Source organism: Tenrec ecaudatus, chromosome 14 (genome assembly GCF_050624435.1).
Source record: "Tenrec ecaudatus isolate mTenEca1 chromosome 14, mTenEca1.hap1, whole genome shotgun sequence".
Taxonomy (NCBI): domain Eukaryota; kingdom Metazoa; phylum Chordata; class Mammalia; order Afrosoricida; family Tenrecidae; genus Tenrec; species Tenrec ecaudatus.
In genome coordinates, this window is record NC_134543.1 from 34,077,496 (window position 1) to 34,096,109 (window position 18,614).

Genomic DNA, 18,614 nt, shown 5'->3' on the forward strand with positions numbered 1-18,614 from the left:
CTGTCACCTGTTCTGTGGGAGAAAGACAAGACTTTCTATTCCTGTAAAGAGTTACAGTCTTGGAAACTCACAGGGGCAGTTCTACCCTGTCCTACAGGGTAGCTATAGGACTTGATGGCAGTGAGTTTTGAGTTCTGAGGGTAGCATGGGAATGGCGTAGACCATTGATGACTTGGGTGAAGGGGAAGGCAATATATAATAAGAGGGAGAGTAGTAAAAAATGACATAGCAGGGAAGTCATTGGGAGCTTTCTAAGAATTAAGATGCACATACTCTTATATACACAATCCTGCAAGAGTGGGAATCTACAAATAGATGTCTGCATCAACACACAGGCTGCATATTTGGGAGAGGGAAGAGTAAATCTTTACCATCAATTAACAAACCATCACTCACAAATTTAATCAATCGTGGCTAGGGTCTTAAAAGCTCATAAGTAGTCACCTAAGGTGAAACCATAGATTCTTCCAAATCTGGAACAAAGAATTATGATAAGCTATAGATATATGGAATTAATTAGTCAAATGGTCTAATGTTGTTAGGTGTTCTTGAGTTGGTTCCATCTGATAACAACCCGATGTACAGCAGAGTGAAACACTGCCTTGTCTTGTGCCATCTTCATAATTGTTCTTGTGTTTGAGCCCATCGATGTAACCGCCATGTCAATCCATCTTGTTGAAGAGCTTCCTCTTTTTTTTTGCTGCTCCTTTACTTTAACAAGCATGATGTCCTTCTCCAGGAATTGGTGTCTTCTGACATGTCCAAAGTAAGTGAGACAAAATTTCACCATCCTTGCAGCTAAGGAACATTCTGGATGTACTTCTTCCAAGACAGATTTGTCTGTTCTTTTGGTAATCCTGGTACTTCAATATTCTTCACCAGCACCAGAATTCAACGGTCTAAGGGACCACAAACAGGGAACCTTAGTGGAACATAGATGTGAGATCAGCTGAGATCCTCAAGATCAGCAGTTGGAAACCATCTACTACTCCTCAGGAGAAAGATGTGGCTTTCTGTTCTTGTAAAGAGTTATAGTCTCAGAAACCCCCAGGGGAAATTCTATCCTGCTCTATAGGGTCATTATGACTTGGCATTGAGTTGATGGAAGAGAGGAGATTGGCCCACAAAAAAATTAGCCTATCCAACTGAACATCTCCTTACAGAAGGGTCACGAGGAGGAGACGAGCCAGTCAGGGTGCAGTGTAGCAATGATGAAACATACAACTTTCCTCTAGTTCCTAAATGCTTTCTCCCCCTGACCCCCCACTATCATGACCTCAATTCTACCTTACAAATCTGGCTAGACCAGAGGATGTACACTGGTACAAATAGAAACACAGGGAATCCAGGACAGATGATCCCTTCAAGACCAGTGGTGAGAGTGGTGATACCAGGAGGCTGGAGGGGTGGGGTGGAAAGGGGGAACCAATTACAGGGATCTACATATAACCCCCTCCCTAGGGGACGGACAACAGAAAAGTAGGTGAAGAGAGACGTCGGGCAGTGTAAGATATGACAATAATAATTTGTAAATTATCAAGGGTTCATGAGGGAGGAGGGAGTGGGGTGCAGGGGGAAAAATGAGCTGATGCCAGGGGCTTGAGTGGAGAGCAGATATTTTGAGAATGATGAGGACAACTAATGTACAGATGTGCTTTACACAATTGATGTATGTATGGATTGTGATAAGAGATGTATGAGCCCCCCCCCCCAAAAAAGAGAGATGTATGAGCCCCCAATAAAATGATTTAAAAAATGAAAAATCCAAGAGAAAAAAAATATTTTCAGTTAGTTTTTTGCAATTCTTCTTTGTTACAAATTAAGGTGGAATTGTGGGAAAATAAGTAGCAGAAATAATGCATGATAGATCCTAATCACTATTATTTGGAACAATTATTGTATCACATAATATATTCTCTAAATGTTTCAGAAATCTGATATTTGTTTTATTAGAACTAGATTCAATTTGCATAATATTTTATTATAGTGATGTATAAACAGCAAAACTTTATTTTTATCAATTTCTATATGTATACTTCAGAGGTATTTTCTTCTAGTAATGTACTCAGTCTCATTATCTTTTCCTAAATATTCCACTACCATCAATATATATTAAAAAAATTTTTTCATCAATATATATTTAATGCTTCTTTTTTTAAAAATCTTTTTATTGGGGCTCATAAAGCTCTTATCACAGTCTGTACATGCATCAATTGAGCAAAGCACCCTTATACATTCGTTGCACTCGTCATTCTCATAATTCACCTTCCACTTGGGTTCCTGGAATCAGCTGTTTATTTAATGCTTCTAAGCAAAATTATATTCATAAGGTTTGCAATGACTAATCATTAAAAAGTGTACTTTGAAAAAAAAATTAGCCTATCAATTTCCACAGTTCCAGGTGCAGGAGCTAAATGATGCCTGACAACCACTACTAACTGCCCTGAAGACGATGGGGCCATTAGAAGATTCTGGAGAGAAGGAAGGAAAATGTGGAACAGAACTCACAATCATCAGAGACCAGGCTTTTTGGTCTAATTGTGACTGGTGGGCCCCCAAGACTATGGCCCCTAGTCCCCCTTTAGGTCCATAAGTGAATTTAATATTCAACTCCCACCGCTGTGTTAGACTAATTCAGCATTAAAGATGAAAAGGGCAGCATGTGTGAAAGGGCAGTGGGCTAGGCAGGCAGAAGAAGGAGAACTGAGAGGAGTGGACAGGAATGAAGCATCAAGATGATTGACGTGAGTTGTAATCAATGTATAAATTGTGCAATGGAAAACTCATGGTCCGCTCTGCACATCTTGATCTAAACTACAAATAAGTTAGGGAAAAAAATCATAATTCCTTAGTCTTGGAAACCCTACATAAGGTTTCAATGAGTCCGAATGGATTTGATGGCAATGGTTGGTTTTGGTGCTTCACATTTTTAAGTCACCTTCCAAATTCTTAATGCTTTTTTTGTTTTTCATCCCTTTCACCCTTTTCGAGCCTACTTCAGAACGCCCTATCCCCAGTTAGGTGGGCTACGCTGAAATGACGGTTAAGTCTTTGAGCACTCATGTTACCATCTCAACTCACTGTCACTGAGTCGATGACGACACATAGTGACCCTAGAGGACCGGGTGTTATTGCCCCTGTAAGTTTCTGAAGCTGTAATTTTTTACCAGAGTAGATAGTCCCGTCTTTCTCCCAAGGAGCGGCTGGTGGTTTCAAACTGCTGACCCTGGGTAACAGCCTAACGCGGTAACATTATGTCACCAGGTCTCCTGATAAAGATACATTAAAAAAAAAGTTTAGCTTTCCATGTCATAAAATGGATGAGACACCTTACCTTTCTTCCTCTTTTTCTTAGCCTTTCCAAATTGTAATCATAAATCCTATCCCTTCTTTCTCCGTCCTCCCTTGCCGCTTTTTCCTTTTTAATAGGAAAATAAGACTTTCCAGGTACAAACCAGTGAAGCCTTTCTGAGTGCTAAGTTTTTCAAATGTAAGCAAGAGGAAGACACCCCTACGTCCCTCGTCTTGGGAATTAGCCTAGGGGCTTTGCCGCAGACGATAGTATCAGCTTGTCAATATAGGGTTTGAGAGAGCCCCCGCAGAGGTGACATTTGGGCCACTAGACACCAGGTAAGCAGTTGGAAATCACCAGTCGCTCTGCGGGAGGACCACAGGGTTTTCCAATCGCATCCAGTGCCAGTCTGGGAAACTCACCAGGGCAGCCTGTGAGGCGGCGTGGCTCGGTCGTTAGGAGCTGGGAAGGACCGATTGCGTCGAGTTTGGGTGGACGCTGTGTTTGAGCCTGGACCTAACTACCTCCTGCTCCGCAGAGAAGGGGGGGGGGGGGTTCCCACAGACGCAGTTCTGTCGGGCCAGGCCGCGTCAGAAGCGGCCGGACGGCAGCGAGGGGCCAGCGCTCCCGAGCGCCGCCGCCGCAGGAAGCCGCGCGCGGGAAACCCCGGCTCCCGGCATCCCCCGCGCCCGGGGCGCTCTCTTCCGGTCGGGAGGCTGCGAAACCGAAAGTGTCGCGTGCGGCCGCGGGCGCGTCCCCTTCACCTGGCCCGAGGCTTGGCGGAGCCAGCTGGGAAGGCCGAGGAGCGCTCAACATGAACGGAAGAGTAGGTTATTGGTCCTGTGAGGAAGAGATCAGTCTGACCAGGGGACCCTCAGGTATGTGCGAAATGGGCCCTCCCTCCCGGGCGGGGACCCAACCACCCGCCCCGCCCCCTCTCCCGCCCCCCTCCCCCCAGCCCCGGGATCCCGCAGCCCGGAGGACAACTGCCCCTGCACTTTCCGACGTTGTCACTCTTCGCGGGAGTAGAGTCCGTCTTTCTCCAGTACAGCGGCCGGCAGTCTCGAACTGCTGACCTTGCAGTTTTAGCCCCAACGCCTGCACAGCACGCTCCTCCTTCCTGGTAGGAGCGTGGAGGGTGTAATTGCAGAGATTCTCTGGCCTTGGACAGCCAGGACCAAATCTTGATTGTTCAGGCATCGCTTCGGGCACTTAAGACGGACGTGTGGGGGATAGGCATGCAGCGGTCACGAGCCCTGGGACGATCAATACAGCTAATGGTGGCTGAAAGACAGAAAAATGCCACACCTCTTCTTTAGGCAGAATACACGGACACCACAGACTTTTCTGTTCCCAGGTTGAGCGGTGCTCCCTTGAGGGACCATGTAGTAAAACTGGTGGAATGATCTGGTCGCTATGGACTGCGAATGCACAGCTAACTGTCTGGTGTTAGAATCCTCGATTTCCTATTTATTTTCTGGGAAACTAGTCCACTAGAATGTCAAACACGAAGCGATCTACCATAACAGTTCCGAAATCCGATTACATTCACAACTACCAGGTTGTTATTGTCTTTTTCAAAAATGTATTTACCAAGTGTTTCCTTCATTTCCCTAAGCATTTTCTTTGTCTTGGAAGTTGATAAATTTAAGAGCCTAGGACAATAGAACCACACACCTAGGATTGACCTTGGATAGAAATCAGTCATTTGAAGTTTGCTTTGTTCAGTTAATAAGGAAATGGTTTCAAGTTTCTGTTTTATTCACAAAACTGGTTGCTTGGTGTATAGGTACTTCTCAGATGTCTGAAAGCTGCTAAGCCCAAGGTCAGCAGTTCAAAACCTCCAGCCTGCACCATAGGGGAAAGATAATGCTTTCTACTTCTGTAAAGATTTATAATCTCAGAAACTCCAAAGGACAGTTCCTTCCTGTCCCATAGGGTCACTGTGAGTCATAGTTGATTTGATGGTAGTGAGTTTAATTTTTTGTTTGTTTGTTTAAGAAGTTTGCATCGAATTCAGTTTTCTTCACTATGTTATGAAGTTATATAGGGAAGAAGTCAATTATCACGTCTAGAAAGTTCCAGGTAATTTTGGTAGTCTCATAGTAGCCTTCCTATAGAAGAAATGCCCAAAGCTCCTAGTTCTAATCAGACATTGCTGTTTTAGGCCACACTGGTACTGTTTATAAAAGTTCCTATGCAAGTACCTGACTGATGGTTTAATTAAGCAAATGCAAAAATGTGTATACTCTTACCCTTTTGTTCCAGTATTTAGCATGGGCAAGAATTTTGGATATTTCAAGTGTTTGGGCTCATTTTTTCATGGCAGAAGAGCCTCCCAAGAGTTAGTGATTCTTTGGTTCATCCTATGTGCTGTTTTATGATTTGAGCTTACTGTGCTGTATTTGTCATTTTGAGCTTACTGTGGTTGATCTCTGGGAGCTCAGGTGATGCAATGGATTCTGAGTTAGGCTGTTAATGGCAAGGTCAGCAGATAGAAACCACCAGCCACCCCGAGGGAGACAGATAAAGCTTTCTATAGTCTTGAAAATCAACAGGGGCAGTACAGTTCTTCTTTATGTGATTGAATGATTGTATTGTATGATATGTAAATTATGTGCCAATAAAACTTAGGAAAATTAAAAACAGAACACACACACACAACCAAGCTACAAGCAGGAAAGCAAAACCCATATAAACTGAGAAATATATTGTCAGTCACCCCGCCCCCCCCCCCCCCCCGAGTATAAGTCAATTGTACTTTATCATCATAAACTTTCCCAATGACTCCATATACTGTCGGTACGAGGAGTCTATGTGAGTGCAGTTCCACCTTGAACTGCAGTGTAGCTTGGAAAGTTTTTAGTCTACTGCTGTTAGAGCTGAGGATGTGTTAAATTAAGAACCTAAAAACTAAAGCTCTTTCAGTCCAAGCACTTAAGCCAATTTTAGGGTTAACCCTAACCTAGACTGTTGCTAGCAGTTTTCTGTTCTTCATGTATATAACAGAAACAAAAGTTCTATATCTTTGCCTTATTTTCCTCTTGATTACACAAGAGTCTGGCCCTTATGGAATTTGCAGTTCAGTAGTCATGTGTTAATAGTGAAATCTCAAGACTAGGATGCAAATCATTAAGGCTTATGGTGGGCAAGTAGGTAGTGGGAAAGGAAACAGAGGGATGGAGGAGGCTGGGAGTTTGCTAATCTGACCTTGTAGTGCAAGCATTCAGAAAATCAAGCAATTGCTACAGGCCCAAATGGTCAATCACAAGAGGTTGGAATTTACAGAATAGATAGGTGTTAGGATAATGCCAGGCATGTGTAGGTATAGCTTGAGTGGTAATCAGAAGAGCAAAATAAAGTATGCTCTGAGGTCACTGAGTAAGCCAATCTGGATAGAAGGAAGAATTAGCTGCTAAGAGTTTACAGAGATGATGTTATTGAAGTAGGTTAAGATGGGATTGTGGAGGATCTTGATTCCCTCCCTTCCTTATTCATTGGTTAAGACTCACTTTGAGTCATCCAGGCAACTTTTACACAGGCTAAAAGTGCACCCTTTTATCATATAATTTAGTGACTGACAGTCATATCTTACAATGGCTGGCATTTTATCTTATCTAGTCATAATAAAAAAACAACCTCTGAATCACTGTAAGACAAAGTCTTGCCATCCTTGCCTATCATGAGCACCCTAGCCATACTTGTCCATTCAGCATTCCATGGTACTCTCAGTCTCCCCGGTACCACAGTTCAAATGCTTCAGTTCTTCTCTGGTGTTCCTTATTCAGTGTCCAGTTTTCACATGCACATGAGGCAATTGGCAGTCAGGTCCACCCTAGTCCTCAAAGTAACATCCTTGCTTTTCAATACTCTAAAGGTCTTCTGCAGCAGATTTGCCAAATACTACATGACGTTTGATCTCTTGACTCTTGCTTCCATGAACCTTGATTGTAGATCCAAGTAAGACAAAAATCCTTGACAACTTCAATCTTTTCTCCATTTATCATTGGTCCAGTTGTGAAGATTTTGGTCTTCTTCACATTGAGTCTTAATCCACAGTGAAGGCAGCAATCCTTGATCTTCTTCAGTAAGTACCTCAATTCCTCCTGCTTTCAGCAAGCAAGGTCATCTGCATATCACAGGTTGTTAATAAGCCTTCCTCCAAGCATGATGTCACATGCTTCATAAGTCAGTGTGTTTGCTCTGCATACACACTTAGCAAGTATGGTGAGAGGATGCAAATCTGATGGATACCTTTCCTGATTTTAAACCATGCGTTATGCCCTTGTTTTGTTTGCACAACTGCCTCTTGGTCCATGTACAAATTCCTCGTAAGTACATTGAAGTGTTCAGGAATTCCCATTTTTCTAAAGGCTATCTATAGTCTGTTATGAATCACACAGTCGTTTGCCTTGACATGGTCAATAAGACACAAGTAAACATCTTTCTGGTTTTCTCTGCTTTCAGCCAAGATCCATCTGACGTCAGCAGTGCTATCCTTTGTTCCATGTCCTCTTCTGAATCTGACCTGAATTTCTGGCAGTTCCCTCTCAATGGACTGCTATAACCATTGTTAGATGATCGTCAGCAAAATTTAATTTGCATGTGATATCAGTGATACTGTTTTATAATTTGAATACTCTGTAGGGTTGCCTTTCTTTGGTTTGGGCATAAATATGTATCTCTTCCAGTTAGTTGGCCAACTAGCTGTCTTTCCAATTTCTTGGCATAAAAGAGTGAGTGCTTTCAGTATTTCATCAGTTTGGTGAAACGTTTCAATTGATATTTCATCGGTTGCTGGGGTCTGGTTTTTGGCTACTGTTTTCAGTGCGGCTTGAACTACTGCTTCAGCACCATTGCTTCCTGCTCACATGCTACCTCCTGAAGGGTTGACTGCCAACTAGTTCTTGTGTTGCACTGACTGTGTATACTTTACATCTTCTTTTTTTTAATTTTAACAATTTATTAGGGGCTCATACAATTCTTATCACAGTTCATACATATACATACATCAATTGTATAAAGCACATCTGTACGGTCTTTGCCCTAATCATTTTTTTCTCCTCTTTTCTTTTTTTACATTTTATTAGGGGCTCATACAACTCTTATCACAATCCATACATATACATACATCAATTGTATAAAGCACATCCATACATTCCCTGCCCCAATCACTCTCAAGGCATTTGCTCTCCACTTAAGCCCCTTGCATCAGGTCCTCTTTTTTCTCCCCCCTCCCTCACTTTACATCTTCTTTTGGTGCTTCTTGCACTCAGTATTTCCCCTTAGAATCTTTCATTGCTGCAATATAAGGCTTGAATTTTTCTTTAGATTTTTCAGTTTAAGATATGCTGAGCGTGTTCTTCCCCTTTGATTTTCTAATTCTGGGTATTTGTACATTTCATTATAATATTTGGCTTTGTCCTTCTCAATCTGCCCTTTGAAATGTTCTATTCAGCTATCTGACTTCATTTCTTCCCTTTACTTTGGCTACTCTAGTTTCAAAGGCTCTTCTGACACCCATGTTGATCTTTTCTTTCATTCCTGTCTTTTTAATGACCTTTTGCTTTCTTCATGAATGACGGTCTGGCTAATCAGGTCTTCTTTCCATCACCAGTGTTCAGTGCATCAGATCTGTTCTTAAACTTCAGGTGGGACCAAGGCGGAATTCTTTTCATTTCCTTCAGCTTTAATCTGAATTTACATATGAATAATTGAGAATATGTTTCACAGTAGGGTTTGACCTTGTTTTAGCTGCGAATACGGAGTTTCTCCATAGTCTCTTCACACAGATGTAATCCATTGGATTTCTGTGTGTTCTGTCTGGAGAAATCCACTCATATTATTACCTTTTCTGTTTTTGAAAAAAAAGTATTTACTATGAACAAGTCATTGGTCTTGCAAAATTCTGTCATGCGATCTCCACCTTCATTTCTGTCCCCAAGTCCCTATTTTCTAACTATTGTTGCTTCCTCTTTGTTTCCATTGTTTGCATTCTAATCTCCAATAATTATCCATGCATCTTAATTGCATGTCTGATCATTTTCTGACTGAAGTAGTTGTTACAATTCTTCAGTTTCTTCATCACTAGCTTTTGTAGTTGGTGCCTAAATTAGAATAATAGATGGAAAGGGGATTTCCTTGAAGGTGAGTAGATATAATATCATAGACCGCATTGTCCTTTAAGATTAATTTTGTAATGGCCTTTTTGACAGCGAATGCCACACCATTTCTCTTTATTTTGGTGTTCCCACATAGTCAATCATAGGATTTTCTGATTCAAAATGAACAATGCCAGTTCCTTTCAGCTCACCAATGCAAAGGATATTGATATCTATGTGTTGCATCTCATTTTTGACCACTCCGATTTTCTTAGATTCATACTTTGCACATTCCAAGTTCTGATCATTAGTAGATTTTTGCAGGCATGTCTCCCTATCAATCCCCATCAGTAAATGAAGATCCTCAAGGCTCCCAATCTCATAGGTTTTACCTGACTCACACACTCATGGTTGACTCCACTCTGAGAAGTCAGCTCCTCCTCTGTCACATTTTGAGGGCCTTCTGCCCCAGGGGCCCATTCTCCAGCACTTTCTCTGACATGGTTCTGCTTCCATCCAATAGGCCCTGCAGCAGTGTTTTGAAGCTCTACGCAAGGCTTTCAGCGGCTTCTTCCTCCCAAGTGGGGAGCGGAGTCCTTCTTTGTTGTTTGTTCTTAGTCCAGAAGCTCCGCTGAAACCTGCTCACTCTGGGTGATCCTGCTGGCATTTGAAATACCAGTGACAGAGCTTCTAGAATTACAGCAACACGCAGCCCCACAGTATGACAAACTAACGTAAAAGTGGTGGTTGCAGTACATTAGTCTAGTGCAATGGATTGTTTGATGCCTGACTACTTTCATGTGTGTTGACTGTGGATCCAGGTAAAATAAAATATCTGAGTTTGCATTACTTCTCCAAAATATACATTATAATCGTAACCCGATGCTTGTGGATGTAATGTTATGCCATATTTTTATATGATGCAATCTAGTGTTACATTGATGAGGCCATACCAATATAGATTATATTGTAAACCTTATCACTTTCATGTTATAAAGAGCATTTTAGACACAGGAGCATATACTAGGGATAACAAATACCATGATCACTAAGACGCATAAAAGAAACTAGTCTTATTGCTTCCATAAAGATTTACGGCTTTGGAAATATACATAAAATAGCTGTATGTTGGAATTGACTAGATGGCTGTGGGTGTGTTGTTTTGCTTTCCTGCCCCTTTCAACCTCTCATTTGGACTTCCTGTGGCTCATCTAAAGGAACCCTGATGGCATAGTGGTTACATTTTGGACTATTTACCACATAGACAGCAGCTTTAAACCATCAGTTGTTCTGCATGAGAAGGACGAGGCCTTCTCCTGTGGGCTTGATGTCATTTTCATGCGCTTCAACTGTGTTTCATTCCAGGATTAGTAAACCATATGAGTGTTTGATTTAAAATAACCAAATCCCATTTAAGGTCAGCTAACTGATGCTCAGAGTATCACTTTTATGCATCCATTTCATTTTTTACAGTTACAGTTTTCTTAGATTTACTTTGTACAGTCTACATTCTGTTGAATAATAGATGTTTACAGCCGTTTCTTCTCATTTTGAATCAGGACCCATCGCCAAATGAAGGTTTTGAAAGATTTACTACATCCACATCATTACAGTGGACTCTCTTTTGAGAAGGAGCCTTGGTGTTGTGCGTTTATACTGGGCTGCTAACAGCAAGGCCAGCAATTCTAAATCTCTAGCTGTTCCTTGGGAGAAAGATGGATTTTCTATTCCTGTTGAGAGTTACTGTCTTGCAAGAGCCCAAGTGGAAAGCAAATGTTTTGAGAATGATGGGGGCAACAAATGTGCTTGATGCAATGGATGTATGTGTAGATTACGATAAGAATGGTACGAGCTCCCAATAAAATGATTTTTAAAAAAAAGAGTTACAGTTGAAAACTCACAGGGCCAGTTCTATCCTGTCCTATTGAGTTGCTGTAAGTTGTAATTAGCTTGATGGCAGTGGGATGGTTTACGTTAGGATTTGCTCTTATTGTTTCAATGGTTTGTAGCAAATGTGAAATGTCCTATATCTACCATTAAAGTATACAAATGGTTTCACTGCCCTTAAAATATCCTGTGCTGTATCTATTCATCTCTCCTTCCCTCCCCTGAACTGCTCTCTCTCCAGTTTTACTTTGCCAGAACATCATAAGGTTGAATTCATAGCTAGATAGCCTTTTCAGTCTAACTTGTCTCTTATAACAATGTACACTTGTGGTTTCTTTATGTCTCTTGTGGCTTAATAGTGCGTTTCTTTTTTATCATTGAATAATTATTCTATTATAAACATGTCCCCAGTTGCTTCCAACTTCTAGCAGTTATGAAAAAGGCTGCTAGAAGCATTTGTGTATACATTTTTATGTGATCGTTGCACTCACTCTCATGAAGGAAATACAGAAGATATGGTGCGATAGCAAAATGTGCTGAAGAAGTTGGGTGGTGCCCACCTATCAGAATAGCATCCTAAGTCTTAAAATCTTGTTCCCAAACAGATACCAACATCTGTGATTCAAGGATTGTAAATTATATAATCCGAAGCCAAAGGAGGGAATAGTATCAGAACTTAAATGATAAGATTCTGGTTTGCAGAAGGCTATGGATGACTGTGGAAGCCCAAGATACAGGAAATAAGCTTCCAGTGATTTCCCTTTAATCATAATTGAGGCATGGGAATAAACATTACCAAACATAGAGTATTGGAGTGATGACCATAGGAGATCAAAATGATAAATCTGACTTGAATGGTTAAAATCTTGTCTTGTTAGTTGATACCCTCTAATACACTTTGGGCCTTATCAGATATTCAATGTTTTCTGTGGGTGGGGTCCCCCCCCATATTGGGGTTATCCCTGTTGTATTTCGTCATTGTGGGTAGCCTTCTTGAATCTTTGTTATGTGTTTTTCTGTTTTTTGGGTATATGAAGCCTAGGACTGATGAACCTACAGAGACAACAAATAGAATAAGGTTGTTTTTTGTGGGGGGGGGGAGATAAGAGGGGGTGGGTAAAAGGGGAGCTTATATCAAGGGGTTCAATAAGGAAGAAAATGTTTTTGAAACTGATTGTAGTAGCAATTGTGCAATACTGTTTGATGTAATTGAACTATGGAATGGTAAATGGCTTTGAAAAGAAAGTTGTTGAGGGTATGCATAACAAAACGTACATAGTTCGACAGTTTCTACATATTTGACTTGTGGCATCGATTGTATTCTTTGAGTTGTGTACCCGTTTGCCCTTTTTCTGAGTTGTTCCTCTCCTATTAACATTGACTCATTGTTCTCAAAGTTCCTACCTAGTCTTTTGTATTGCTGTTGTCAGTTTGATATTGTGTAGGTAGATCTTGAAAAAACCATAATGCTGAAGACAAGCTTTCCTTATTAGTTAAGTTAAGCTCCTGTTTGGTTTTATGATTACTTGGGATGTTTCTGGTTTAAGATTTAAAGATTATCTCCGGGCAATAGCTTCAGGGGTTCATCCAGTCTTCATGGCTCCAGGATGCCATGAAACTGTGAACTTCTGTATTTTCCCTTTTAGATCAAAATTCTTCAAAATATTTGGTAATGATCACTGGACTTTATCTGAACTTTGACCTCAGGTGATTGATTATCCTAAGGAGTATGTCTTCTTGGTACTATTGCTTTCCTTGTGGGCCTGTCTGGTGTTTGACTGAAAGCTGAGCTACGGGTGTGAGCTAAGGGGTAGAAGAGCCATACTCTTGTGGCTTCTAGCAGTTTCTATCAGAAGAATAAGCCTGGTTCTTTTTATGGTTTGAAGTTTTGTTCCACGTTTTTCTTCTACTCTACCCAGGACCTTCTATTGTGACCCCTTTTCAGAGTGGTCAGCAGTGGTAACCGGGTATTAGTAGTTATTTTTGTCAATTTTTAAAATTCAGAAGTTTTAAGAATAATAAGCAAGAAAGCATTTCTTCAGACAGCAGCATGATTCTATCTTTAAATGCTTGAAAAGCAGGCATCAACTTCACTACTTTGTGGGAACAAAGTTGCTCGCCATAACTCGAATATATTGTATACTGAGGACTACTTGTATGTAAGGCCTCTCTTTTATTTTTAATTCTTCACTCGTAAGCCTTATTCTATATCACTTTGCCCATAGGTATTCATGTGTTTTAATATCCTTAAATATATTCATACAATTGATGTATGTGTATGTATGGATTGTGATAAGAGTTGTGTGAGCCCCTAATAAAATGTAAAATCTATATATATATTCATTATTATAAATGGATAATATTGTTTGTAATTTATGGGAAGGTATTGAGCTATGAGTAGCAGTATTACATAAAAATCAAATCAATCATTGCACTTTATAAGTGATTATTTAATGTTTCCCTTGTCTTATTGACTTCTTTAACGTGGTGAAAAGCAAAGATGTTGCTTTGAGGACTATGGCATACCTGACTCAAGCCATGATATTTTTAATTGCCTCATATGCATGTGAAAGTTGGACCTGGAATGAGTAAGAGCGAAGAAGAATGGATGCACTTGAATACTGGTGCTGGAGAAGAATATTGAAAGTGCCATGCACTGGCAAAAGCTCAAACAACATGTAAGTTATGGAAGAAGTATGACCAGAGTGTTCCTTAGAGGCAAGTGTGGCAAGACTTTGTCTTACATACTATGGCCGTATTGTCAGGAGACACCTGACCCTGGAGAAGCACAGTGGTAAAGTGGATGATCAGGGAAACAGGAAGGCCCTTGAGATGGACGGACACAGTTGCTGCAACAGTGGGCTCAGGCACAGGAACAATTCTGAGGGTGGCCCAGGACCCTACAGTGTTTCAATCTGTTGCACATAGGGTCGATATGGGTCAGAACTGATTCAATGGCACCTACCAACAACCTTTCATGGTGTATGGGTTACATTTTGGGCTACTAACTGCAAGATCAGCTGTTTGAGACCACCAGCCAGTCTACTGGAGAAAGATCAAGATTTCTACTCCCATAAAGAGTGACAGTTTCAGAAACCTATAGGGCAGTTCGACTCTATCCTATAGGGTTGCTATGAATTGGAATTGATTTGATGACAATGAGTTTGTTTAACTGTCAATATTTCCCCACCCACTGTGAGACAAATAATGACCATTCAAAGGAAGAAAGATTCTGATACTTAAACCAAAGCTTTGATTTTCTTACCCTATGGATATGAAAGCCTCATGATTGAAAGCAGAACATTGTTGGAGAGAGTGCTGGTGGACAGGCCTCTCTGGTCCATGGACAAGCGAAATGTGACCGAGGAGGATGTGCTTTCACAGAGTGGAGTCAACCATGGTGACCTGAGTGGGGTAAAGTCTGTGGGAGTGAGTGGAACCTTCAGGGTCTTCATTCACTGATAGGTCATGACTCAAGGAAAGGAGAAACATTTGCAAAAATCTGCTAATGTTCAGAACTTAGAATGTGTGAGATTTGAATCTAGGAAAACTGGAAGTGGTCAAAGATGAAATAGAACACATAAATATCGATAGCTAGGCATGAGTGAGCTGAAATGGACTGGTATTGTCCATTTTGAGTCAGAAGATTATATGGTTTACTATGCCGGGAATAATATAATCAAGAGGAATGGCTTAGTATTCATTGCCAAAAACCATTTTGAAGTACAAAGCTGTCTGTGATAGGATTCTATCCATCTGTCTTGGAGGAAATCCAATCAGTACAATGATTATTAAAATTTATATACCAACCACAAAAGCTAATGAAGAAATCAAAGAATTCTACCAATGACTTCAGTTAGAAATTGATCAAACATGCAATCAAAGTGCATGTTAGGAATTCTACTAAATAGAAACAGTTGGGTCATTTGGTATTTGGTTAAAAACATAATTTCATCTCATAAGTGGAGTTAACCCTGTACATTAATTTTCAGGAATGCCAGACTGGGTTTCTGAATGCCACCAAAAGAATCAAAATCAAATATGAATTATAGATATTTGGAAAATTATTATGATTCTTCCACTGAGTTCTATTTAGATCTATTTTGATGCAATTAGCAATGTTTGTCGCTGGGTTTGAATATTGAGTTCTGCCTGGTCTGAGTGGGAAGCTCTGTCTTCTGTTGGTACTCACTAACTCTTCCCCAGCTGCACTATCACCAGTTAGACCACCGACTGGTTTGCCAGTGCCCTTCTTTATCAACCTCCGCTCCCCACTAGGCCTGCCCTCTCTACTGTGCCTTCTTCACTAGTACCATTGTTTCTTCCTCACGTCTGTCTCCTTCACAATGCCTCTGTGATTTTTCTCAGGGCTGGGCTTCAACATCGTCGGTGGGACAGATCAGCAGTATATCTCCAACGACAGTGGCATCTACGTCAGCCGTATCAAAGAGAATGGGGCTGCGGCCCTGGATGGTCGGCTCCAGGAAGGTGATAAGATACTCATGGTGAGAACAGGCTTCGGCCTCCTTCATTGTTCCTTATTTCTTAGACCCTGAGTCTTGGCCCTTCCCTACCCACCCACACTGCCCTTCCTTCCCTCCACTGGCTACCTGTTTGGATTTGGAATTCCTCAGATGTAGAGTTGAATAGTAGGGACCTTGATCTCTTTTCCAGTCCTACTATTGGACATGGAAAATAGTATTATCCTTATTTGGCAGACGAGGCACATTAACCCCAGAATGAGAAGTTACTTTTCTAAGTTCTGAAAAAAAACAGAGGACTGGGGTTGGGAAAAGGGACATACAAACCAAAGTTTTATTTTCCATTACTGCCATTAAAAAAAATTAAAATACTAATTTTGGGGGGTGGGGTGGGGCAGAATGTCAGCCTTTATGATTGGATTTATCTTACCTCCAAAAGAGATGCTGACTTCCCATTTGACTACTGCTTCAGATCTTAATAATAGATTAAAGTGGTTATGCTTGTGGGATAGATTAACACTGCCATGATCTGAAGAGGGAGGATTATTTTGATGTCCTCCTTCTATATGAAATGACTGTACATTAAAAAAAAGACGCCAAATGAAGTGCCCTCTTCCTAGTTAACATTCCCTTTCATCGCTTACTAAGATAGAAAATTAGATGATCGTTTGATTTGTATACCTGACCACATGTTCCCATTTAACCCTGCTAATGAGAAGTCCTGGTGGTGTAGTGGTTTACAAGTTCAATTGCTAATAGCAAGTTCAGCAGGTCAAATCCATCAGCTGCTCCATGGGAGAAAGATGAGGCTGTCTCCCCCTACAAAGATTTATAATTTATAGCCATGGACACCCTAAGGAGCAGTTTCATTCCATCCTATGTAGGGTTGCTATTAGTCAAATTGACTTGATAACCCCTTTTAAAAATTGTCTGTAATAAAACATTTACTACAGATAATGATTTAATTTCTATTTAATTTCTTTCTTAAAGCTGTTTAAGAGCAAGTCCTCACCCCTCACCCCCCTTTTGAACTTTTTACACCCTAGTGAAGTGCTAATATGTGGTTTAACAATTGTGTTCAGTTGGGTTCTTTAGGGAAGAAAACCAGTGATGCTTGTATATTTTGTACATAGAGATTTATATCAATACATGGCTCACACAGTTGTAGAAATAGGTGAGCCCGGCGTGATTCAAGTCAATTTCTCCTGACTCATGGAAGCTGATGAACAGGAAGCAGGATGATGAAGCAGAGATGGCAGGTGGCACAGGCTGGTGAATGCAGAGGTCCAAAGTCACCTAATGTATTAATCATTGATAATCCACTGAGAGGTCCTAGCATTGGCAGGTGATGGAACAGGAGATCAAGAAACCAGACAGAACATCCAGCTCCAGCATAAGGTGAAGGGCAAAGAGGATTGAACTCTTCTCAGTCTTTCTCTCTCTTCTACAAAAAGGCTTATGCCACCAAGGGGGTGCCATGAGGCTGTGATGCAAATGATAGGTTTAGTTTTCCCTCAATCCCCATACTCTTATCCAGGAGTGTAGTTTATATGTACACTATATATACTATGTATACACTTATAAGTAGTATATGTAGTTTATATTACCCAAATCACACCAATGATTGAATTAAGAATTTAGACAAACCTAGAAGGTTGACAGTTAAATGTGGCCTCACAAATCCTAGCCATAAAATAAATTGCAGTAAGCCTACAGTAATTCAATGCAGGCCAAATAAGAATTCTAAGCAGTATTAAAGCACAAAATACAGTTAGCCCCTAACTAGAGAGCAAATGCTTGGAAAATGATGAGGGCAATGAATGTGCAGGTGTGCTTTACACAATTGATGTATGTATGGATTGTGATTAAGAGTTGTATGAGCCCCTAATAAAACGTTTAAAAAAGAAAACTGATACCAGAAAAAATTTTTAGAAAAACAAATACAGTTAGCCCCATTTTCATTTCTGTTCCCTACCATATCACTATCATATCATTAAGAGTAACTTGAACATAATGATTCTCTAAATTGTTTTCTTTATTTACCTTCCAGTCTAAAGATGGAAAGCTTATTGCTTGTATGGAAACAGTAAAAATAATTGGCCTGAAGAATGGAGCTATACTGAGACAGTATGAAGGGATTAGGGTTGAGTTTAAGGGCTAGTTTGTAATAAAGGGAAATTTGAACTAAGGTAAGACTTCTAATATTAACAGCCCCTAGCATATTTTCAAGATGAACCCATAGGTGTAAGATCTGAAAGAAAGAAAGCTACTCTCTGCTTTTTCTTATGAAGTGAACAGAGTAGGCCGACTAGGTTGGGAAAAGTTAATGATCCGACTGCATTCCAATTTTTCATCTTACTAAGAGATGAAAAGGGGCTCTAAGTATGAAAAAGATGCTTCCTACCTTCTTTGTCTCTTTTAGATTTTGTTAAATCTAATCACAAGGTCCCCTCGCAGAGGGGTCTAGAGGAGGAGATGAGTCAGTCAGGGTGCGATGTAGCACCAATGAAGAATACAGCTTTCTTCTAGATCCTGGATGCTTCCTCCCCCCCCAACTACCATGATCCGAATTCTACCTTGCAAGACTGGATAGAGCAGAGGTTGTACACTGGTGCAGATAGGAGCTGGAGGCACAGGGAATCCAGGGTGGATGATACCTTCAGGACCAGGGGTGTGAGGGGCGATGCTGGGAAGGATCTCCATGTGACCTCCTCCCTGCGGGACGGACAACAGAGAAGGGGTGAAGGGAGAAGCCAGATAGGGCAAGATAGACAAAATAATAATCTATAAATTATCAAGGGCTCATGAGGAAGGGGGAACCGGGGAGGGAGGGGAAAAAAAAGAGGACCTGAT

General features: G+C 40.8%; 1 protein-coding gene and 1 non-coding gene across 2 annotated transcripts in view; both read left to right on the forward strand.

Annotated features, from left to right (window-relative positions):
• Positions 1 to 3,972: 3,972 nt before the first annotated feature.
• The window catches only part of LOC142425344 (cytochrome c oxidase assembly protein COX16 homolog, mitochondrial-like), an 88,671-nt gene continuing 74,029 nt past the window's right edge, over positions 3,973 to 18,614 (forward strand). Inside the window, exons 1-2 of the mRNA XM_075530517.1 lie at positions 3,973 to 4,170; positions 15,649 to 15,785. Coding sequence (XP_075386632.1) covers positions 4,107 to 4,170; positions 15,649 to 15,785 — 201 coding nt within the window. The 5' untranslated portion in view covers positions 3,973 to 4,106. The remainder of the gene's footprint in view (positions 4,171 to 15,648; positions 15,786 to 18,614) is intronic.
• Positions 16,210 to 16,350, forward strand: LOC142427156 (small nucleolar RNA SNORA29). The gene has a single exon (XR_012779970.1). It is a non-coding gene; the product is annotated as a small nucleolar RNA SNORA29 (small nucleolar RNA).